This window comes from Phacochoerus africanus, chromosome 1 (genome assembly GCF_016906955.1).
Source record: "Phacochoerus africanus isolate WHEZ1 chromosome 1, ROS_Pafr_v1, whole genome shotgun sequence".
In the NCBI taxonomy this organism is placed as follows: domain Eukaryota; kingdom Metazoa; phylum Chordata; class Mammalia; order Artiodactyla; family Suidae; genus Phacochoerus; species Phacochoerus africanus.
The window spans coordinates 220,889,952-220,910,916 of record NC_062544.1 but is presented as its reverse complement, the minus strand read 5'-3'; the positions used below and the strand labels follow the sequence as shown (position 1 = coordinate 220,910,916).

Genomic DNA, 20,965 nt, shown 5'->3' with positions numbered 1-20,965 from the left:
AAAAGCAATACACTTTCTTTCAGAATCAGGCAAAGTGTATGTACTCTTGAATAAGAGAATTAAGGAGTGCAGAAGAATCTGAAAATGAAAAGTTAAAATTGATTTACTAAGCATGTGTGTGAGGCTTGCCAGCAGGGAGATAATTAAGGAAATAAGGAATCCCATAATACTGAAGTAGGTCTAGCTTTAGAAAAAGTTAAGAGTTGGGAAGATTAGGAGTTCTCGTTGTGGCGCAGCAGAAACAAATCCAACTAGGAACCATGAGGTTGTGGATTTGATCCCTGGCCTTACTTAGGATCAACCCTTTATTAACTAGAGGGTTAAGGATCTGGCACTGCCTTGAGCTGCGGTGTAGGTCACAGATGAGGCTCGGATCTGGAGTGGATCTGGCCAGTGGCTACAGCTCCAGTTTGACCCCTAGCCTGGGAACTTCCATATGCTTTGAATACAGCCCTAAAAGTGGGGGGGGGGGGGGAAGAGGTGGGAAGATTAAGAGATAGACTGTTACCTCAGAGATATGGTTCAAAACAAAATGGCAACAGGTTCTAAAATGTTTTTAAAAATTTAATGTATGATAAGGATTTCTTTACTATTTGAAGATGCTATAAAACTACTCATAAAAAATCATATAGTAGTTAATTAGGAAACATTATAAATGTTTTGATAACGTTTCAATCATCATGTGGTCCACCCTCAAAACATAAAGCACAATTTGAATAAAAGCAAAATAAAGTTAAAAATAGGTATCAATAAGACAACCAAGACAGACACTAACCGATTAAAAGGTCAAACTCATTTAACTAAATTATGCTGTACTGTTGTTTACACTAAAAACTAGAGAAGAAAAATTCCCATAAAAAGACCCACAACAGTTAAGCAATCTTTTTAAATATTAAAAACACCACCACCTAAATATAATTGTTGGCAAAACCTGAAGTTTCCCTTAAAGTTTCTCTTCTTCCAAATAAAAGATTTCCAAGTTTACTGATAAAAAAGGGCAGGTAAGAAACTTTCCTAGTTTTTTTTTTTTTTTTTTTTTTTTTAATTTGCAGGAATTGGGGTTTGGGGTACGAGTGGGAAGAGGTATGTTAAGTTTGTCCAAGCTGTGTTGTGTGAAGCTGACGATAAAATTGAAAACAGTAATCAATGTACAAAATCAGAGGGAAGAAATCAGCCCTTTATTAACTAGAACTACTCTTACAGTGAAAATAAAATACCAGTCATCAGAAGGAAGGGAGTCTTTCTTTGTGAGCTTTGAAAGGGCTCACCCTGCAGATCCACCAGAAAGTAGTCACAAAGAGGCAGACTTTTTCTTCTACAAATAGTCTGAGGTGTTCATGTGTATATCAAGGAAAGTATAAAAGAAAATCGCCAGTGGTGGTCTACTTAGTTAAAATTGCTATTTTTTTCTAAAATTGACAAAAAGGTTTAAGTGACTTAACAATGGCATGCCCATTTGATTTGTGTACTTTTTTTTTTTGAGCAGTAATTCAAATGCTAGTATGGTGCACCTTGATCTTATGTACACTGAATTCTTTCTCTTTTTCTTTTTTTTGCTTTTTAGGGCTGCACCCGTGGCATATGGAAGTTCCCAGGCTAGGGGTCTAATAGGAGCTACAGCTGAGGCCTATGCCACTGCCGCAGCAACACAGAATCTGTCTTCATGGATACCAGCTGGATTCGTCTCTGCTGTGCCACAACGGGAACTCCTTATACACTGAATTCTAATGTTGCTCATTTGGAGATATATAAACAAACAAGTAACCCCATAATTGCTCCTCTCCTAACAATTTCCAAGTGCCCAGGAAATCTCTAAGTTCCTAACATTACTACATTCTCTATATTCATTCTGGAAAGTAAACAAACACTAATCAGAAGATCAGAGGAATAGTAAAATTACAAGGCTTGCTCCTACTGTTTGGTAATATTGGCAATGTTTCATGTATGGACTACATAATATCTGTACAAACCTCTGAATACTTTGCCTTGAAACTGCCCAAGAAGGAGCATTATAATTTATACTAGTCACCCCAAAATGTGTGAATGCATTTTGTGTACTACAATCATGGTAATGATAATCACCTAGCAAAATATTACTATTTTAAAAATCCTAGTGATGAAAAAGAATAAACTTTTTCTATGCTTTTTAGGGCCCCACCCACAGCATATGGAGGTTCCCAGGCTAGGGGTCCAATTGGAGCTATAGCTGCCAGCCTACGCCACAGCCACAGCAACATCAGATCTGAGCCATGTCTGTGACCTACACCACAGTTACAGCAAGGGCAGATCCTTAACCTACTGAGCGAGCCCAGGGATCGAACCCACAACCCCATGGTTCTCAGTAGGATTTGTTTCTGCTGCACCATGATAGGAGCTCCTTTTTTTCCCCTTTCTTTTTAAGAGTAAGCCTTAGTAACTTGTGAACTTATACTCAGAACTCCATTCCTGATGAAATGCAATAAATGTAGCATTACTATGGAAACTTTCTGAGCACTAAAAAATAATACACACTGTATGTATGTTGAGTTCTGGAAGAACCAGTCTGTGGTTTTCAATATCCATTTATACCATGATTTTGCATCTCTTACTCTTTCATGCTCTGTTTAGTTGTGTTTTTCATTTTTTTCTTTGTCTTTCCAGAATCAACTCATTTTTATAACTGGAATTCTGGAGCTGGAAGTGAGTATCCTTTAATCCAACTACTTCATTTTTTTAAATTAGGAAACTCAGAGATAGTTCCTCGGGCAAGGTCTGCAACTAGTTAAAAGAGACTGGGAATAAGACTTTAGGTATGACTTACTCTTTCCATATGTGACACTGCTTATCTTTACTGCCTGTGTTCTGGTCTTCCAAGAAGTGTTATCTGTCCAAACTACATGGAGAACTTTAAGCCATGATACTACTTTCTGACTGACTGTTCCTATACTACTCCACCATTCTCTCCAGTAGTATGGCCAAAGCAACAGAGCCAATCAAATAATCTCAGGGAAAAGTGAAAATAATTCATAATTTAGATCCAAAATTCTAAATACGGTGAACATTATTTGCCATTAGTACTCTAGTTGCCTGAACTTAAACTAACCTGCCCCCTTTCCAGTAGCACTCATTAATTTCCCCAACCTCTCTCTGCAATGTTCCTTGGGTTAGCTTTCAAATACCTAGAAGAATACAGCTTACTTAGAAATTCTACTCTTCTAAATTGTTTATAAAATGTTGAAGAATATTCTGACACCAATTCCTTTGATGAGTACAAAGAGCTCCACCTCTCATTTATTTACCAGAATAATCTACTTATACCCAGATTTCATTAAGTCCACTTATAAAGATCTTTTATATATTTTTCACCCAAAATAATCCAAAAGAAAAACAGGGACAGTCACATAAAAGGTTTATCAGCTTTGTTAAAAAAAAAAAAATTGAGGGGCACTGAAAAGTCAAGCTGTTTATGAGCTTCACTTTAGGTTTTGATTCATACCCTACATATAAATCAGGAGTTCCTATTTCATGTAAATTTATTACTGCTATTGTAAATTATACTAAGTCTAAAACCGAAAGCCCCAACTCAAGGTTTATTATAATTTAAGAATATTAGAAGACACTTCATTACCTCAGGCAGGTGGCTGAAATGCTATTCCTACTTTAGATATGGCTGAGGACAAGGCAGACTAGAAGATGCTGAGAATATAGGAAGTCAGATAAGCATGTGGACTGACCTTATTTATTTATTTAGACTGCACCTGCAGCATGCAGAAGTTCCCAGGCCAGGGGCTAAATCTGCACCACAGCAGTGATAATGCCAGATCCTTAACTGCTAGGCCACCAGGGAACTCCTGATTCATGTATGACAATTTTTTTTTTGTCTTTTGTCTCTTTTGTTGTTGTTGTTGTTGCTATTTCTTGGGCTGCTCCCGCGGCATATGGAGGTTCCCAGGCTAGGGGTCGAATCGGAGCTGTAGCCACCGGCCTACGCCAGAGCCACAGCAACGCGGGATCCGAGCCGTGTCTGCAACCTACACCACAGCTCACGGCAACGCCGGATCGTTAACCCACTGAGCAAGGGCAGGGACCAAACCCGCAACCTCATGGTTCCTAGTCGGATTCGTCAACCACTGCGCCACGACGGGAACTCCTGTATGACAATTTTAAAAAAGGAAAACCAGGAGTCCCCATCGTAGCTCAGCAGGTTAAGAACACAACTAGTATTCATGAAGATGCAGGTTCAGTCTCTGGCCTCACTCAGTAGGTTAAGGATCTGGCATTGCCAACGAGCTGTGGTGTAGGTGCAGATGTGGCTCAGATTCCGACTTGCTGTGGCTGTGGCACAGGCCAGCAGCTGCAACTCTGATTCAACCCCTAACCTGGGAACTTCCATATGCTGCAAGTGCAGCCCTAAGGAAAAAAAAAAAAAAAAAAAAGAGAAAAACTGGTTTAAAAATCATTGCTACAAAGATATGGAATCTCCTAATTATTATAAACAATGAATTACAATACATTTTATAAATAAGTAGTCCTCTGCAAATGAAGGAAGTATAATCCTTTGATAAGTTGGCCTTCTTTAACACCTGCTTTTGCTGCCCACCCAATTTATTCTCAATCTCCTATTTTCTACCACTTCTTTTTCTTTAATACAATCCTATACAAAATCTTTCTCTGATCCTTTCTCCATTTCCTTTTGTTTTCTCTTAGCCTTCCTTTGACTGTCCTGTTTTCACTTGCTTTCTGGAGCCCCTTTTCTATCTCATCATTGCTTTCCCCATGTCCAGGTATTCTTGTCCTGGTACCCCAAAGTGTCCACAGTTTGCCTGAGTTGGCATGTTGCTCTCTGGATGTCCCAAATATCCCATTTTAACTCTCATTTGAGCAGTCTCTCCTACTTTTTGTCTAACCAATAAGCCACCAATTCTCCTTACCTCCCCACAAAACCATCATTCCCTCAGACAACCCAGCTAAGGGGTACAGCAGTAGACTCTTCAAACTAAGTCAGATTAATGTAAATGGTTGATAATCTTAACTCACAGCTGCTCAACCCACATCAGGGGGACAATGCTTACCAAAATAATCTTACTTGGTAAAATCTCATACAAATTGGATAGGAAATTGGGAATGGGAATGTGTGTGGTGGAATTCGCTAAAGATGACTCATCTTTAAACATACAAAACCACCTATTTCCAAATATATTCCAGTCTTGGAATACAGGAATTTGTAAATAAAGAGAAACTGATCTCTGCTGAATTTCCTGATTCTACCTGCTTCCTAAGGTCAATTCTGTCCAACCTTTGGGATTTCATGACTGGTGGAAAGGGAGAGGTGAAGGTCTGCCAAAGGTCTGCCCTTGCTTCCAATGCCTTGATGCAGACAATACTGTCAGTCTGGGGATCCTAGAACACTGAGGCCCCAGGACCAGAAAAAAGGAGAAGTGTAATAGTCTGCTGAATATGGATCCAAAAGGTCTGAAGGATTTTAAAGTTTTCTGTCCCATATCTGTTCTCTCTCTTCTCCCTCTAGCTGACTACAGAAATACTTGTTTTGATTACATGAAAGTAACAGTAATTACCATCTATGGCTATTTACTCATGGTACAGAAACAAACAGCAAATTGCAGTTAGCTGTAAGCTTTACTATATTTTACTCAAGTGTAAAATCTCCATAGTTCCTACCTACCTTACGAATGAAAACAACAGTACCAACTAGAGGGAACATTAGAAAAGCCCAGTACGTACTGGTTGTATGGCTTAATAAATATTGTATATATTTAATGTGGCATGTATTACTCACTCTACTATATGCAGATCAGGGATTATCTTTAGTTCATTTGAGGGAAGTAGTATAGACTTCATTGAAAATTTGTTGTGAGGGAGTTCCCATTGTGGCTGAGCAGAAATAAATCTGACTAGCATCCATGAGGATGAAGGTTGGATCCCTGTCCTTGTTCAGTAAGTTAAGGCTCTGGCGTTAACTGTGGTGTAGGTCAGTGGCTACATCTCTGATTCGACCCTAGCCGGGAACCTCCATAAGCGGCGGATGTGGCCCTAAAAAGACAAAAAAAAAAAAAAGACAAAAAAAAGAAAAAAAATTTGTTGTGAAGATGGAGGAGGGTTTTATTCTGCCTACCACTGAACCTCACTAATGACCAACCCCCTTTCCCTCCTGTACCCTGCCACACCACCCCAGGCAGCAATGCTTCAATGCTCTCTAGCTACACAACCAACTGAAAAGTTGGTACTCTTTTTTCAACCTCTTGAATTACCCAGTTTTATTCTAATCATCCATTAATTGCTATTAATTAGTATGTGTTATGAATCTGCATCTAGAAAAGTTACATCTTTGCTTAGTAAGTAAGATCACCATTTGCAAAAACTACTCCAAAATCTTGGAGGATCAAACAGAGTAACATCAAACAACACCTCTTCCCTTATACAAAAACACTGTACGAGAGTAACAGTGATCTAGAAGGACAGGGAGAAAGTACTACTAGGTGGTCACAATCTAAGAAATAGGAAGAACTAGGACCTAGGAAACAGGGATATGACACAGGAGAGAGGTGCAGGGGTATGACACAGAAGAGAGGTGAAAGGACTCCCCAGAATGTTGGTACAGGGGGATCCCACATTGATAAGAAGGGAAACAAGAGAGGTGATCTCTCTCCACCATAGGAGCAAGAAAGTGACCATCTGCAAACCAGAAAGTGGACCCTCACCAAACACGGAATTTGCCAGCATCTTGATCTTGAGTCCCAGTTTCAAAAACTGTTGAGAAATAAACGCTTGCTGTTTAAGCCACCCAGTTCACAGTATTCTGTTATGGTTGCCAGAGATCAAGACATGATACAGTGAAATATTACACTGCCATAAAAAGGAATGAAATTCTCATAAATGCTACTACATGGATGAACCTCGAAAATGCACAAGTGAAAGAAGCCAGACACAAAAGGTCACATATTATGTGAATCCATTATATAAAACATCCAAAATAAGTAAACAGAGACAGAAAGTAGGTGGTTGCCAGGGAGAGGGAGGGATTAATGGAGACTGAGTGCTTAATGGGGTATGGAGTTTTCTTTAGGAACAATGGAAATGTTTTAGAATTGGGAGAGGTGATAGCTGTACAACACTGTAAATGTACTTTATAAATACCACTGAACTGTTCACTTTATTTATTTATTTATTTATTTTTGGTCTTTTTGCCTTTTCTAGGGCTGCTCCCGCGGCATATGGAGGTTCCCAGGCTAGGGGTCTAATCAGAGCTGTAGCTGCCGGCCTACGGCCAGAGCCACAGCAACACCAGATCCGAGCCGAGACTGTAACCTACACCACAGCTCATGGCAACGCCAGATCCTTAACCCACTGAGCAAGGCCAGGGATTGAAACCGCAACCTCATGGTTCCTAGTCGGATTTGTTAACCACTGAGCCATGACGGGAACTCCTGAACTGTTCACTTTAAAATGATTCATCTTATGCTATGTGAATTTTATCTCCTTTTTTTTTAAGCTTAAGAATTCATAAAATAACAAATTTAGTTTTGAATTTTATTTTCTTTAGTAATAATGGAAAATTATTAGCCAGTGACTGAAGAATCAAATGCAATTACTTCAAAAATGGTTCATGTCAATAAACAATCCTGGATTTTAAAATCTGATCAAATAAAAGGCTTAAGTAGTATCTCAGTTTTGATCAACACATTTCTTAGATTCCGCATGTAAGTGATCTCATATATTTGTCTTTCTCTTACTTATTACTTCGTTTAGTGTGATAATTTCTAGGTCCATCCATGTTGCTATATAGAAATGGCATTATTTTGTGAACACATCTGAAGAGTATCTATCAAAATATGTCTCAATTTAAAGAGAATTATTCTCCAAAATGTAGTTATCATAAATATCATCTTATACACATTTGGGTTTCTACCAACTTGCTCACTTGACAGAAGCCTTTCTTGATTTGTGTATTTTGAGAAACAAAGCACTTGCTGGAGATGATACTTGGTGTGAAAAAAAACCTCAATCAAAGTTCCCTTCAAAGTTTGGAAAATTTTAAAGTTAACTGACAGAAGTGATGAAAAAAAAAAAGAGGCAAAGAAATTTGGCACTGATTTAGTAGTTTCTGGTGCCACGACCCCACAGTTGAAAGTGCTGGATGTCACTGTATACAAAAGCCTTTCAGTAAATCATTATATTGTGCAGACAATAAACATATATCTACTATACAAAAGGAAAAAAGTATCATGTTACATAAATGGGTGCATGAAGAACTTCCAATGGCAGCCTCTTACAGAGTCTTCAAATAGTCCTTCATAACCAAAATGTTCATCAACAGAGGAGTGGATAAAGAAGATGTGACACATATACAATGGAATATTACTTAGTCATAAAAAGAACAAAATTAATGCCATTTCTATATAGCAACATGGATGGACCTAGAAATTATCACACTAAACGAAGTAATAAGTAAGAGAAAGACAAATATATGAGATCACTTACATGTGGAATCTAAGAAAAAATGATACAAAAGAACCTAACTACTAAACAGAAAAGAGACTCAGATTTCAAAATCAAACTTATGATTACCAAAGGGGAAAGGTGGGGAGAGGGATAAATTAGGAAGTTGGGATTAACACACGCACACTACTTATATAAAATAGGTAACTAACAAGGATCTGCTGAATAACACAGGTAACTCTACTCAATATTCTATAATATTGTAGTCAATATTCTTTTCCCATATAGGGGAAGAAAATGGGTATGTGTACATATACAACTGATTCACAATAAAATTTTTAAAAAGGTACTTCATATCAAAAACTTTAGATGATATCACCTAAAAAATCATATAGATAGTTCAAAAAGTATCTCTACTGATTTCAAAGACAAAGATGTAAAATAAAAGATGCATATAATCTGAATAAAATCACTGTATGAAATTTGAGGTGTAAAAAAATAAAATTCCTAAATTAATATTAACTTTACATAATATATAATTTTAAATATATTCGAGTTAACAAAAAGAACCCTTTGGGGATCTTCTAAATGAGAAAATAGAGCATCACTTTATATTCAAACATTATCAGCATCAGCATAAGAAAAAAGACTAAATAAAAGCTACATCATAAAATGCTAATAAAAGCTAATTATTTTGAATGCTAAAAGTAATTATCTTGGAATTGTGATTTTAATTTTCTTTATATTTCCTCTGCGTTTTCAACATTTTCTTCCATCTACATGTATTACTCTTGATTAAAACAAAAGCAGTAAGAATTAAAAATAAAATTTACTTTCTCAAGAGGTCCAAAACTTATATGACATGGAATCAAAAAAAATCTCTGCTCTGGAAGGGGCCAAACCTGCTGCCAAATTGGAATAATCTTATCTACAATATTTGACATCATTCAGCTTTTTCCTGATAATGAGATCAATATTTTGAAATATTTGAAACAGTTCCATTGTTATCAACTGAAAACTTACTCATTGATTCTTCAATATTTTTATTTAGGTTCTATGTATGCCAGCAGCTATTAGGTCCAAATAGGTACTGCCTTCTAATTTTATTGCTATTTTCAGTTTTATAATGTGGAGAAAGAACATATGTCTATTCTTTTCTTTAGAAGATAGTCTTGGAGGTATTTTTAGATAGCTCTCAGGAATATCTTAAGTCTTTACTTTTCCAGGCTCTACATTCAATTCTGCTCCTTTATATATCCTACCTGTCATTCATTAACATTCTTCTTAAAGAGGCATAGCCAGGACCTAAACCAACATTCTAAATGATCTTTGATCAGTCCTAAACAGTCAAAATTAATAGTTCCAGGATATATGAACATTTTTATTTTATGAATATAGACTGCATCAGCATTGCTAGTAGTTATATAATATTGACAGTTTAAGATTATAGTCAACTGAATCATCCAAATCTATTTTACTAGCAACTCAGATCTTCCAAATTGACAGTTTAAGCAGTGCACTTTTCCACAATTTTAGAAAAGTTTAAACATGGGGGAAAATCCCGCTTTATAACAAAGGAAATATATTTATTTTCTCATAAAAGAAAGCTCTCTATCTCCCTTCTACAGATCTAGCTTGACTAATTGATCAGTCAAAACAAGCAAGCTATTTATTCCTTGTTTTATCTATAGGGGATTGTACACTTTTAATGTTCAGTTTAAGAAGAAAATCGTATCGTCAGAGGCAGTGTGGTTGATGAATGAATGAAAAACAAAAACAGAAATGGTGAAGAAATGACTATACTGGAGCTTCTTAGAAACCACCAATGCACAAACTCAGTTTTCCTATTAATGTTTTCTCAGCCGCAATGATGCAAAGTTCCAGAATAGCTGAGAATTTTTCTTCTACATCCCTTACATAAGTTCTAAGGAGTTTAAAGGACTCTAGTTTTTCCCATTTGTATGTTATTTCAAGTTATAAAAATATAGGCACTAATTTATTTCCAGGTTGAAAAACTTGATATAAACCTTTTGGAAGCAAGAAATTTTAATATTCTAAGTTTCAGATACAAATCTGAGGATTAAACTGTAAAAGAGTCTAATTAGTGATAAACCTCACCCACTGAAATCTCTGTAATCTTTCCAAAGCCAAGATTTATCACAATCTGATAAAAATTAGAGAAGCTATGACTATTTGAAAAATTTTACCTGCCACTATTTTGTTGAAAACCAAGTAAGTGGTGGACTAATAAAGTAATTAGATAGGATGCTTCCTACCTATATAAGTACTTAATATGCCCACTTTCATCCTACACGGATTTTAAAAGAGTATCACTTTACACACATATGTAACCTTCCTAGAACTGGTGAAAGAGCTAAGGGTTAGGAGTTACCTTGAGTGGTGAAGTTGAAGAGTGCAGGTGTGTCTCGCCCATTTGGTAATTTGACATTTGGGTCCCGTAATTCATCAAAAAATGAATGCGCACAAGCTTCCAGTGGTGTCAATCGGGCAGTTGGTGTGTACTCCAACAGACGGCTACATAGTGCAATGGCCTCTGGGGGAGTTCGGGGCCGGAAGACCTATAGTATAAAAAAAGAGAAAGTACAATTATTATGATTATGATTATTATTTTGGCTGCGCCAGCAGGATATATAGAAGTCCCCAGTCCAGAGACTGAACCTGGGCCAGAGCAGCAACCCAAGCCACTGCAGTGACAACACCAGATCCTTAACCGCTGTGTCACAAGGGAACTCCCAGAAAGTAAAATTGATATTTTATTGTAAGAATCTTAGCAAGTTATCCTCTGAGTACTGAGTTAAACTACATAGAAAAACATGCCTGCATCTGTGAATGGAATGTTTTAGAATAAAGGGGTTAACTGCATGCTATTTACCACACTGGGGGGAACTGCTAACTGAAGATTATATGAGAAAAGCTCAGAGAAAAAACTAGGGGAAATGGAAAAAAAAATCTACATATGCTAATCATAAAAGCAGTACAATCAAATGTACACAAAATATGACAATCACTAAAGAAAAGTCTGGGCTCTGGAGGTAAGCACAACTAGAAGGATATAAAATTAATTTTCAAGTTTTGACTGCTGTTGCAACAGATAAAAGGTTGCCTCTTTTGTGTGATTTTTTTTTTTAGCAGAACAATTGTTGATAATGGATGGCACTGTTCAAATTTGGCAATTAATACCTTTTAAAAAAGAAAAGCTGTTTACTCTTGGCCTATAAATGTTAATGCTTTGGTATTAACTCTTGAATAAACAGAGCCTATCATTATTTGAAGAAATTCTTGAATACCCAGAACTTCACAAAATGTCCAAAACTGTTTTATCATGTATGTAGTTGTTATCATGAACAAAGCCAATTTACTCTCATTTGAATAAATATTCTAGGATTTTAATCAGGAAGAGATCCCTTAAGAGCCATTAACTCCCAGAAAGAGAAAACTGAAAACTATACTGAAGCAAAATGCAAATAAGTACATTTGCTTAAGAAATAGAAAGCTTACTACTTGTGTCTTAAAACTCCTAATAAATACATAAAGCCATGAAAAATATAGTGTGCTCTAAATTATGGATAGTTAAAGACTAAAAGCAGAAGAGGAAAAACAGAAATAAACATAAGCAGATGGACCAAAAGCCTTTGAAGCTGAAGAAAAATAAAACATATATCCCTCAATAGGCAGGAAATAGAATCAAAGAGAAGGTGTAGTAATGGTGGTGCTGAAGGTTGTCAAACACATTAAGGAAACATGTGTAAAAATGGAGGGAAACAGACCAACAAGTAAGGAAAGGACATATAGACAGTGACAAGGTGCGGAGAAGCCTGAAAGAACAAAGTTCCTCAATAAGAAAGGCTAAACTGGCTATTAATATAAGTTACTCAATATAAGGTATTCAGTAAGAAAGGTAAACTGGCTATTCACCTAGGTTGGAAGTAGGAGAACTGACTACTACTATAGAACTCATTAGATTTTAAGAGTCTTATTTCTAAGAGTATGTTTCACATTGAAAATCTTTTTTTTTCTTTTGGTTTTTACGCAAAGGTTACGAACATTAGAGCCCTTAGTTAATTTATCTGGCTATGTTAGAAAACCCTCTCTGTAAGGTCAAAAACTGCTTAATCTTTATTGTTCTGAATAATTAGGAGAAATTCTTGAATATTCTTCAAAGAATTAAGTTATTGTATTATTTTGATCCTCTACTGTTCTTGGTTATTTCCCCTTCTCTTGCTCCCCAGCCAGATCCATATCAAACTCAATGTAAAAAAAAATAATCAGTATAAACATTCAGAAAATTTTTCATAAAAATATTAAGCACTACTGATTTTATCCCTGAGGGTAGTTTGCATTTATTTGACAGTATATGGTTTTATTTCACTAACTTGTCTAATAAAAAATGCTTCTGCCCCAATATGGAAGTACATAAGTAGAATTACAAGTACCACTACCAACAGTAGAAATGAATAACTTCTAACATTGAAATGTAGGGTAGCTAGACAGCGAGTATATTTTAAATGAAAACATTTCATGTTATATTAATGAACACTTTGTGTTAAGCCTATTAATAAGCCAATTGTAAGGTTATTATCGATTATTTTTAAAAAAATGTCATCCGTATCTTTTTGGTTTCTTACTGGCTACAAGTGACCATCCATGTTGGTATTAAGACACACATTAGCTTGTTTTGCCAGGGAATCCTAACTCATGGAATCAAAGAGATAAAAACAATAAAGAAAGAATTGATTCCAAGAGCCTACATTAAAATCAAGACAATCTACCTTTAAAAAAATGTATACATTACTACTTTAAACTCTTTGAGAGATTACTGATGAGAGTACTCTAAGGATAAAGATTAAGTGGAAAATTATGTGGGGTCAAAACTCAGCATCCCCAGAAGTTCAGATTTCTGACCATATAAAACAGGGTGTGGTAGCATGCAATGTCCAAAAATTACAAGCCAAACTAGAAATTGCTCTTCTGAATTATTATTGCATCTGAAGAAAAGGAAACCAGTACCTATTAAGATTTGGCTTTTCACAGTTAAGTTTCTGAGGCCATTTCATTCCTTACTCATTTAAATTGCTTAATACTCAAGAATCTTTGTTCCTGTGGATCTTTGTCAGTATTTATTATTGAAAAAGTAATAATTTCCAAACCCCACAATTCCTAAACTTCAGCTTAGATATCAGTAAGTCACCCAGGAAACTGACAGTCTAAACAGACCATAAGCAAAACCTATACCGTATACAGTGAGTGAAAACAGAAAGCACAGCTACCTACATTGTTTTTTTACTGTTACATTTCAAGAATGAATAACTATTTAGTATTTCAAAAAGTTTTCCCCCCAGTTTTTCAGACCTGCCCTGAAATTTTGGGAAAAAAAATTTAAATACATACCCGCACTCCTGAGGTGAAATGTCCTGTTCCTGACGAATCCTAAAGATGAGAATGCAGTGAAATAATCCAAACAGGGGAAGTCAATCCAAAAGAGAATAGTCCAGCAAGGAAAAATATATCCAATGTTATAATTCATGGTGTGGGGGGGGACATAGAAAATGTTTATACAGTTATAAACTTTAAACATCAGTCTCCACAGTTGCAAGTCCAAGTTTTAAAAATTATTTCACCACAGTGTATGCAAAAAAATTTTGATTGCGCAATGGTGAGGCACAGTAAAGAAACATTTCAATTTTAGTTTATTATGTTCCAATGCCAGTGCATTTATTAAAAAAATACAAAACCAAAAAAAGTTAAAATCAAAATGAAATCTAGAAGTAAAGTTCCCAAAGTAAAGTGTTTGGTCTTCTACGACCTGGATTCATCATCCATTGACATGGCTGGGAGAGGGCATATTAGCCTGCTTTTAAAGACATGAGTTCCCAATATGCTAATTTTCTCTATTAATGGATTCCAGTATACAGTATAAACATTTTATTGCTAAATTATTAGTGATGAGAGGAAAAGTAATAAATATATTTAATTCATGTTACTACAGATTTTAAGCCAGATATTTTCAATTTGTGTGAGCTAAGAAGGATCAGGCCACCGCGGATTATTCTTCATTTTGGATTGACTTCCCTGCTAAAAGATATTTACTGACATTTCTCATTATCTTAGGACTCTTCAGGAAATTGACATATCACCTCAGGAGTGCGGGTATAAACTTACTTTTTCTATTGTGGGCTTCGCCCCCTCATACCCTTGCACCCATTACTTAGGAAAAATAAAGACCATTCTTTTTGCTTTTTGGAAAAACTCACTGAAAAAATTCTTTATCTTTGAACACTACAAATTCAACACAGTTCCATCTGCAAATATGCCCAATTCACCCACCAAAAGCTAAACAAAAATATATACAATAAACGATACAACTAAGGGACAGTCACAGTTATAGGTGACATGCATAGTAAAGTACACCAACACCTAGGCACAACGGAGCCAAATATGCAAAAGGGGGTAGTAGGGTCTATTATGTCTAGGTATTGAGAACAAAAAATGGCAGAACTCACCAGTAGCTGTGAATTCCCTTGGCTATTCTAAGAGAATTTAACATTCTTTTAGGATAGTTTCCAGTGGGGGAATTAAATGTTTTGCAAAAATAAATAATCCGCGGATTACTTTTAGTCTGCAGACTAAAATTTAGTACACGGATTAAAATCCGGCCCATCAGGATAAAAATCTCTCTGAGCTAAAACACAACCAAGTGGACAAAAATAGAAAACCAGACTAAAAAAACTGAGAGCACAGAGTTAGACTGGACTGGGCCAACTAACAATTAGTGCGCAGACTAAATATGGCCAGCCAAGAATGTTAGCAAGGCCATGAAGAGCCCAAAACACCCTCTGTAAAAACTAAAACCAAAAGTAAATAAACAAAACAAAACAGAACAAAGCAAAAAATAAAGAAATTTAAAAAAGAAGGAAAACAAAAGAGAAAGGAAAAACTGAAAAGAACCAAAACACTGACATGAACTTTTAAGCGATTCAAATACTACCTCACCTATGCAGCAACTCATTTTCTTAAATTGAAACAAACTCTCATCACAAATACTAGTCTATAGAAGAAACTAAGAAAAAAAAAAAAAACCCTCATTTAAAAAAAAGTCTCTGTGGTACTGAACAAATGCAAATAAGTCCTTAACTGAAGAACTACTCAAAATAAATTTGCATTTGGATAACTTAAAAAGAACAGAGGCAATTTTCTCCTTAACATGTCCTAGAAGAAATTTTTGCTATCAAACATCAAATTTCAACCTGGAACTAATTATTATGACTGAATCTTAAGCCCCTTAAAATTACCATTTATAAATGATCATATGTACCACATCACGGCCTATGGCTGAATCTCATAACATCAGCTCTCAACAATTCCACTGTATTAAACGGCCAAAAAGAGTAACAGAAAAATGCCTACAGGCAATGATAATTAATCTAAGTAGAATGTAGAACAAGTGCTGTGCCTGTTTCAAAGAGCCACTCCTCCCAAGTTTTCATTGTGATAAATGTACAATACATACACAAAATACACTAGCATCCAATGTTAAAAACCGATAAACCATGAACACTCATGAAGGGCAGCCCCACTACTGGCTCTCAAGTAATGTATTAGTCACCTAAGATTATTTGCAATTTGTAAACCTAAATACAGGACTAAAAGTGAGACAATGCCATGGATTTGTTGATTAGCATTAACTAACCAAGAAAAGAACTTAAGTTCACTAAAGTGCTCATGTGCAGTACATAATTCATAAGAAACACAGACATCCTTTCCTTAGCCATGACAGAGCCAGCATTCAATAAATTTTACCTGCATCACCTAATAGGCTTTTATGGTGTTTTCCTGAGCTCTAATACACACAGGAATATCATATGTGTGTTGATATCAGCATTTAACTATGCAACATCATTTGTCCCTCTAACCTCATTTACTGATAAAACTATTCTATAGAAGTATGATTTACCAAATGTCCACTATCCAATTTAATCTTTCATTGTTCATAAAATGGTTACTATAGTCAGGTTGACCTAAGAAGACAGGAATATTTCCCTTCATTCATACATTATTATCTTAAGGGACAGTCCCCTAGAGTTACAACAATTCCTAACTTTATCAACATTGAAGCAAATCCAAATCCTCCTTCAACAGTCTCCACCCTGCCATTCTCCCCAGTCCCTATCACCTTTCCCTTCCATCACCCACACTGGAGATCTTCCTTATAATACCTATGGCATGTGAAACACCTTTGAACACCCATAGCACATAGTTAATATATGGTTATACACTATTCAATACTTTTATCAATTGAGTCAGTTAGTTCACTTCTAAGTTTTTCAAAGAGGAGGGCTATATATTTTAGTTCTTTTGCATTCTTCATGGCATCCAGCACAGTAATAATTATATATAAGTGTTTTAAAGAACAAATGATAGGGAGTTCCCGCTGTAGCTCAGCAGAAATGAACCTGACTAATATCCATGAGGTTAAGGGTTCAATCCCTGGCCTCGTAAGTGGGTTAAGGAACCGGCATTGCTGTGAGCTGTGGTGTAGGCCTGCAACTGTAGCTCTGATTCGACCCCTAGTTGGAAACTTATATATGCCACAGGTTGAGTCCTAAGAATAAAAAAAAACAACAAAAAAAAAAACAAATGGTTAAGTCAAAGATGGATTTTTGTCTTATTTTTCAATACACCCTCAACTCCATCCTCTACTCCCCACAAATGATCTTGAAACTTATGTCTTAGTATTTTTTCTTTTTTGTATTTTTCTTCTCACATATGAATTAACCACTCTAGTACCTGGATTTTATTATTTTTTGTCTTTTTTTATTATTTTTTGTCTTTTTTTGTCTTTTTAGGGCCACACCCATGGCATATGGAGTTTCCCAGGCTAAGGGTCCAATCCAAGCTATAGCTGCCAGCCTATACCACAGTCACAGCAACATGGGATCCAAGCCATGTCTGTGACCTGCACCACAGCTCCTGGCAACACTGGATCCTTAACTCACTGATGGAGGTTAGGGATCAAACCCAAGTCCTAGTCGGGTTCATTAACCTCTGAGCCACGATGGGAACTCCTTTAGTACCTGGATTTTAATGTGCAAGAGTTTTCAAAGAAATGAGAGTAAAGCAGTATAAATAGAAAAGTGAGGTCTATTCACAAGGGAAAATGGATGTTAGAGAAGCAGTGATTATTCCAGTACTAACAAAGATGCTAGAGAACACAGTATATTTATGAGACAGTTGATAATGTATTAGTGGAGAATAGTAGGCAGAGGGGGTTGAGTAATAATACAGAAATTGATTACCTAAGCAATTGAACAAAATGGATGGTAAGCTTAGGAACCAAGAGAAATTGCCAACACAGTTTTATGTTTTCTACAATACATGTGAGCAAAACAAGTAAGGTAAGAAAGACCAGAAAAAGTAGAGTGGACCTGAAAAAAAAAGTTGAACAGCAATTTTTGTTTTGTGCTTTCTAAGCCCTTCTAAAGGCATTTTTGGTAATGTGTGAAACTATAGTAAAAATAGGTACATTTACCAAGTGAAAAATCTTGTATTCAAAGGCTTAAGCAAAAAAAAAAAAAAAAAAAAGGATTATGAAGAGAGTCTTAAAAAAATACATACATATATATATTTTGTTGTTGTTGTTGTTTAGCTTTAAGCATAGAGGATAACAGAAAATAATAGCTAGTTCAGTTGGTCTGATTCCTTTGATGGCTGAAATGTCCTCAGAAGTCAATTTCCTGCTTATTTGATTAGCTAGTTGGAAATACTAGTATTTGTTTGTTTTATAGCATGTTCTAAGAAATCAAGTATGTAAGGATGGATTTTTGAAGATAATGCTTTTTGGGGTACTTAACCAAAGAGCCATGGTCCTCACATATACTACAGACACTTAACTATTAAGCAGACTATCATGTAGGCCAAAAAATTAGCAACAAACATTTTGAGGCAATTGAAATTCATTTTATTATTACTATTACAAAAGAGAAATCAGAAGCTTCTATAATACATATTGTATGATGTGGTTGGTACTACTAGAGTTATGCACTGGGAATAATCGTGTAGAGCTTGTATAATTAGACAATTTTTCACAGGAGAAGTGAGATTTGAGGTCTTGAGAAAAGGTCAAGACTTGGTAAGGAGAAAAGAAGAACATTCTAAGTGTGAAAAAAAGACACTAGCAAGAGGCAGAAATGAATGTGGCTTCTCTAGGGAACAATTAAGTGAATAGTTTGATTAGACCAAAAAATTCAGCATGACTGCATGATCCCTTCAAACTGAACAGGACACCTCTCTCATATGTAGCTAACATATTAAATAGCCATAGTTCAGTTCCCTTGGGATTCTTCTCTACTTCCTTCCACTAACCAGATATCATTTATGAATTCCATTACTCTAAAAGAATATGTAGATATCTGTGTTACCCAACTTCACAGGATTGTCTGTTATTGGAATAAAGGGGGAATACTTGTTTTAACTTTTAAACAAAAATGTTAACAGAATCAGGTTCAAAATAGAGAATGAACATATATTTATTTCATACTTATTACAATATAACCTTATTAGAAACCCATAATCCACCCTACCTAGGCACTAATAGGGCTGCACCTGCAGCATATCCAAGTTATTGGGCTAGGGGTCAAATTGGAGCTGAAGCTGCAGGCCTAAGCCATAGCCACAGCAACACTGGATCCAAGTGCATCTTTGACCTATGCCACAACTTGTGGCAACACCTTAATTTACTGAGTGAGGCCAGATATTGAACCTGCATCCTCAGTGATTCTAGTTTGGTTCTTAAGCCACTGAGCACAATGGGAATTCCCTAAATACTAAGCTTTTAAATTCATTGCCTAAATATATGCATTTATGGGTGGAAGAGCTGAAGACCTTGGGAAAGACTGGTTAACTGACTAGATGCCTCAAGAAAAACTAAAAGCAGGACAAAGAACTAAATCTCTTGCTTTCCTGGAAAGAAAAAGCAGAAATGATTAGGAACAGAGTGATAGGATAATCTGTCATCCAAACCCAGACAGTAAAGAGTGTGAAGGAACATGCAGTTGGGACTCTTGCCATGGGCATAGTACATCAAATATTCTTAAAGGCAATGAGGAATCAGAGAAAAAAACTTAACAGGAGTAACAGTATCACATGTGCTTTTTTTTTGGCTGTACCTGTTGCATACAGAAGTTTCTGGGCCAGGGATTGAACCTGTCCCACAGCAGGGACAACGCTAGATCCTTAAACTGCTGCATCACAAGAGAACTCCAAGAGGACGTTTTAAGAAAGCTAACTTTGACAGTAATAGGGATGTGAAAGATAGGAAGGAGGGCAATCAGTTAGGAGGTAGGAGGTTGTTTTTAACAATTCTACAATATGATGATGGTCTAAACTAAAGTCAGGGCAGTGGATATAGAAAGGACAAATTATAGAACTACACTGGAGGTACAATCTTTACATTTATTCTAAACTAAAATGAAATAATCTTTTATATGCATACCTTATTTTCAAAAGGATCTGGAGAAAAAGACACAATGGCTAATTGTTACCTTGCAAAAGAAAAAATCTTAAGTCACAAACAGTAGGAGCAGTGCTTAAACTGGATCCTTACTTCATGCCTAACAAAGCTGTCATTTAAAAATCTTCAAGTACTAAATGCAGAATTTAAGCTTCCTCTCTTCTTCCAACCAAACTCCAATCTCAATTTACTTTTGTTATCACTTCATTTTGCTTCCCATCTGGCTTTTTTCTTTTAGGCATACAGCTTTCACCAAAGGGGAGGTATTTTTTCTCCCCACACTCACTCACAGTATTGGTCCCTGTTTCAAAACATTAATACATATTTCCATTACAACTTAAACCACAAATGCTTTTTCTTTTCTTGTTTCGTTCTCCAGGGCTGCACCTGAGGAACATGGAAGTTCCCAGGCTAGGGGTCTAATTGGAGCTGCAGCTGCTGGCCTATGCCACAGCCACAGCGACGTGGGATCTGAGCAGTGTCTGTGACCTACACCAGTGTCTGTGATGCCAGATCCTTAACCCACTGAGCGAGGCCAGGGATTGAACCCACATCCTCACGGATACTAGTCGGGTTCGTTACCGTTGAGCCATGACACGAACTCCCACAAATGCTTTTTCAATGAATTAGGTTGTGCTGGCCATTAAGTAATAGTCAAGGGCATTTTACTGGATTTCTAAATTCTCAAGACTTCTGCCACAAATCACACTGAGACCATTTCATTGTTTTGTTCTTCTGCTTTCTATCTTACATATCTGAATACTCTCACCTCAATGTTTCCACAGAAGACATTTTTGTTCTTGATTTTTATGTCTGCCTACTTTTTTGAGACTAAAACTCCCAGTTCTGGGGAAATAGTTGTACTACATACACTACAGCACAGGTAAAAAAGGTTTACATGCTCACAGCTTCGAGGAAACAGGGCTAAAGTGGGTTTTAACAAAAAACCTCAATAAAAACAAAGTAGCTTTTGGTCTCCAACTGCCATTTACCTGCCCATCA

At 36.2% G+C, this 20,965-nt stretch overlaps 1 protein-coding gene across 3 annotated transcripts in view; it reads right to left on the bottom strand.

Annotated features, from left to right (window-relative positions):
- The window catches only part of GSK3B (glycogen synthase kinase 3 beta), a 227,803-nt gene that overhangs the window by 21,192 nt on the left and 185,646 nt on the right, over window positions 1-20,965 (bottom strand). For 2 of the 3 annotated variants that reach the window (XM_047791405.1, XM_047791390.1), the window contains exons 9-10: window positions 13,846-13,884; window positions 10,829-11,015 (exon numbers count right to left, since the gene is read on the bottom strand). In XM_047791405.1, coding sequence (XP_047647361.1) covers window positions 10,829-11,015; window positions 13,846-13,884 — 226 coding nt within the window. The remainder of the gene's footprint in view (window positions 1-10,828; window positions 11,016-13,845; window positions 13,885-20,965) is intronic. The other variant, XM_047791399.1, reaches the window with a different exon arrangement.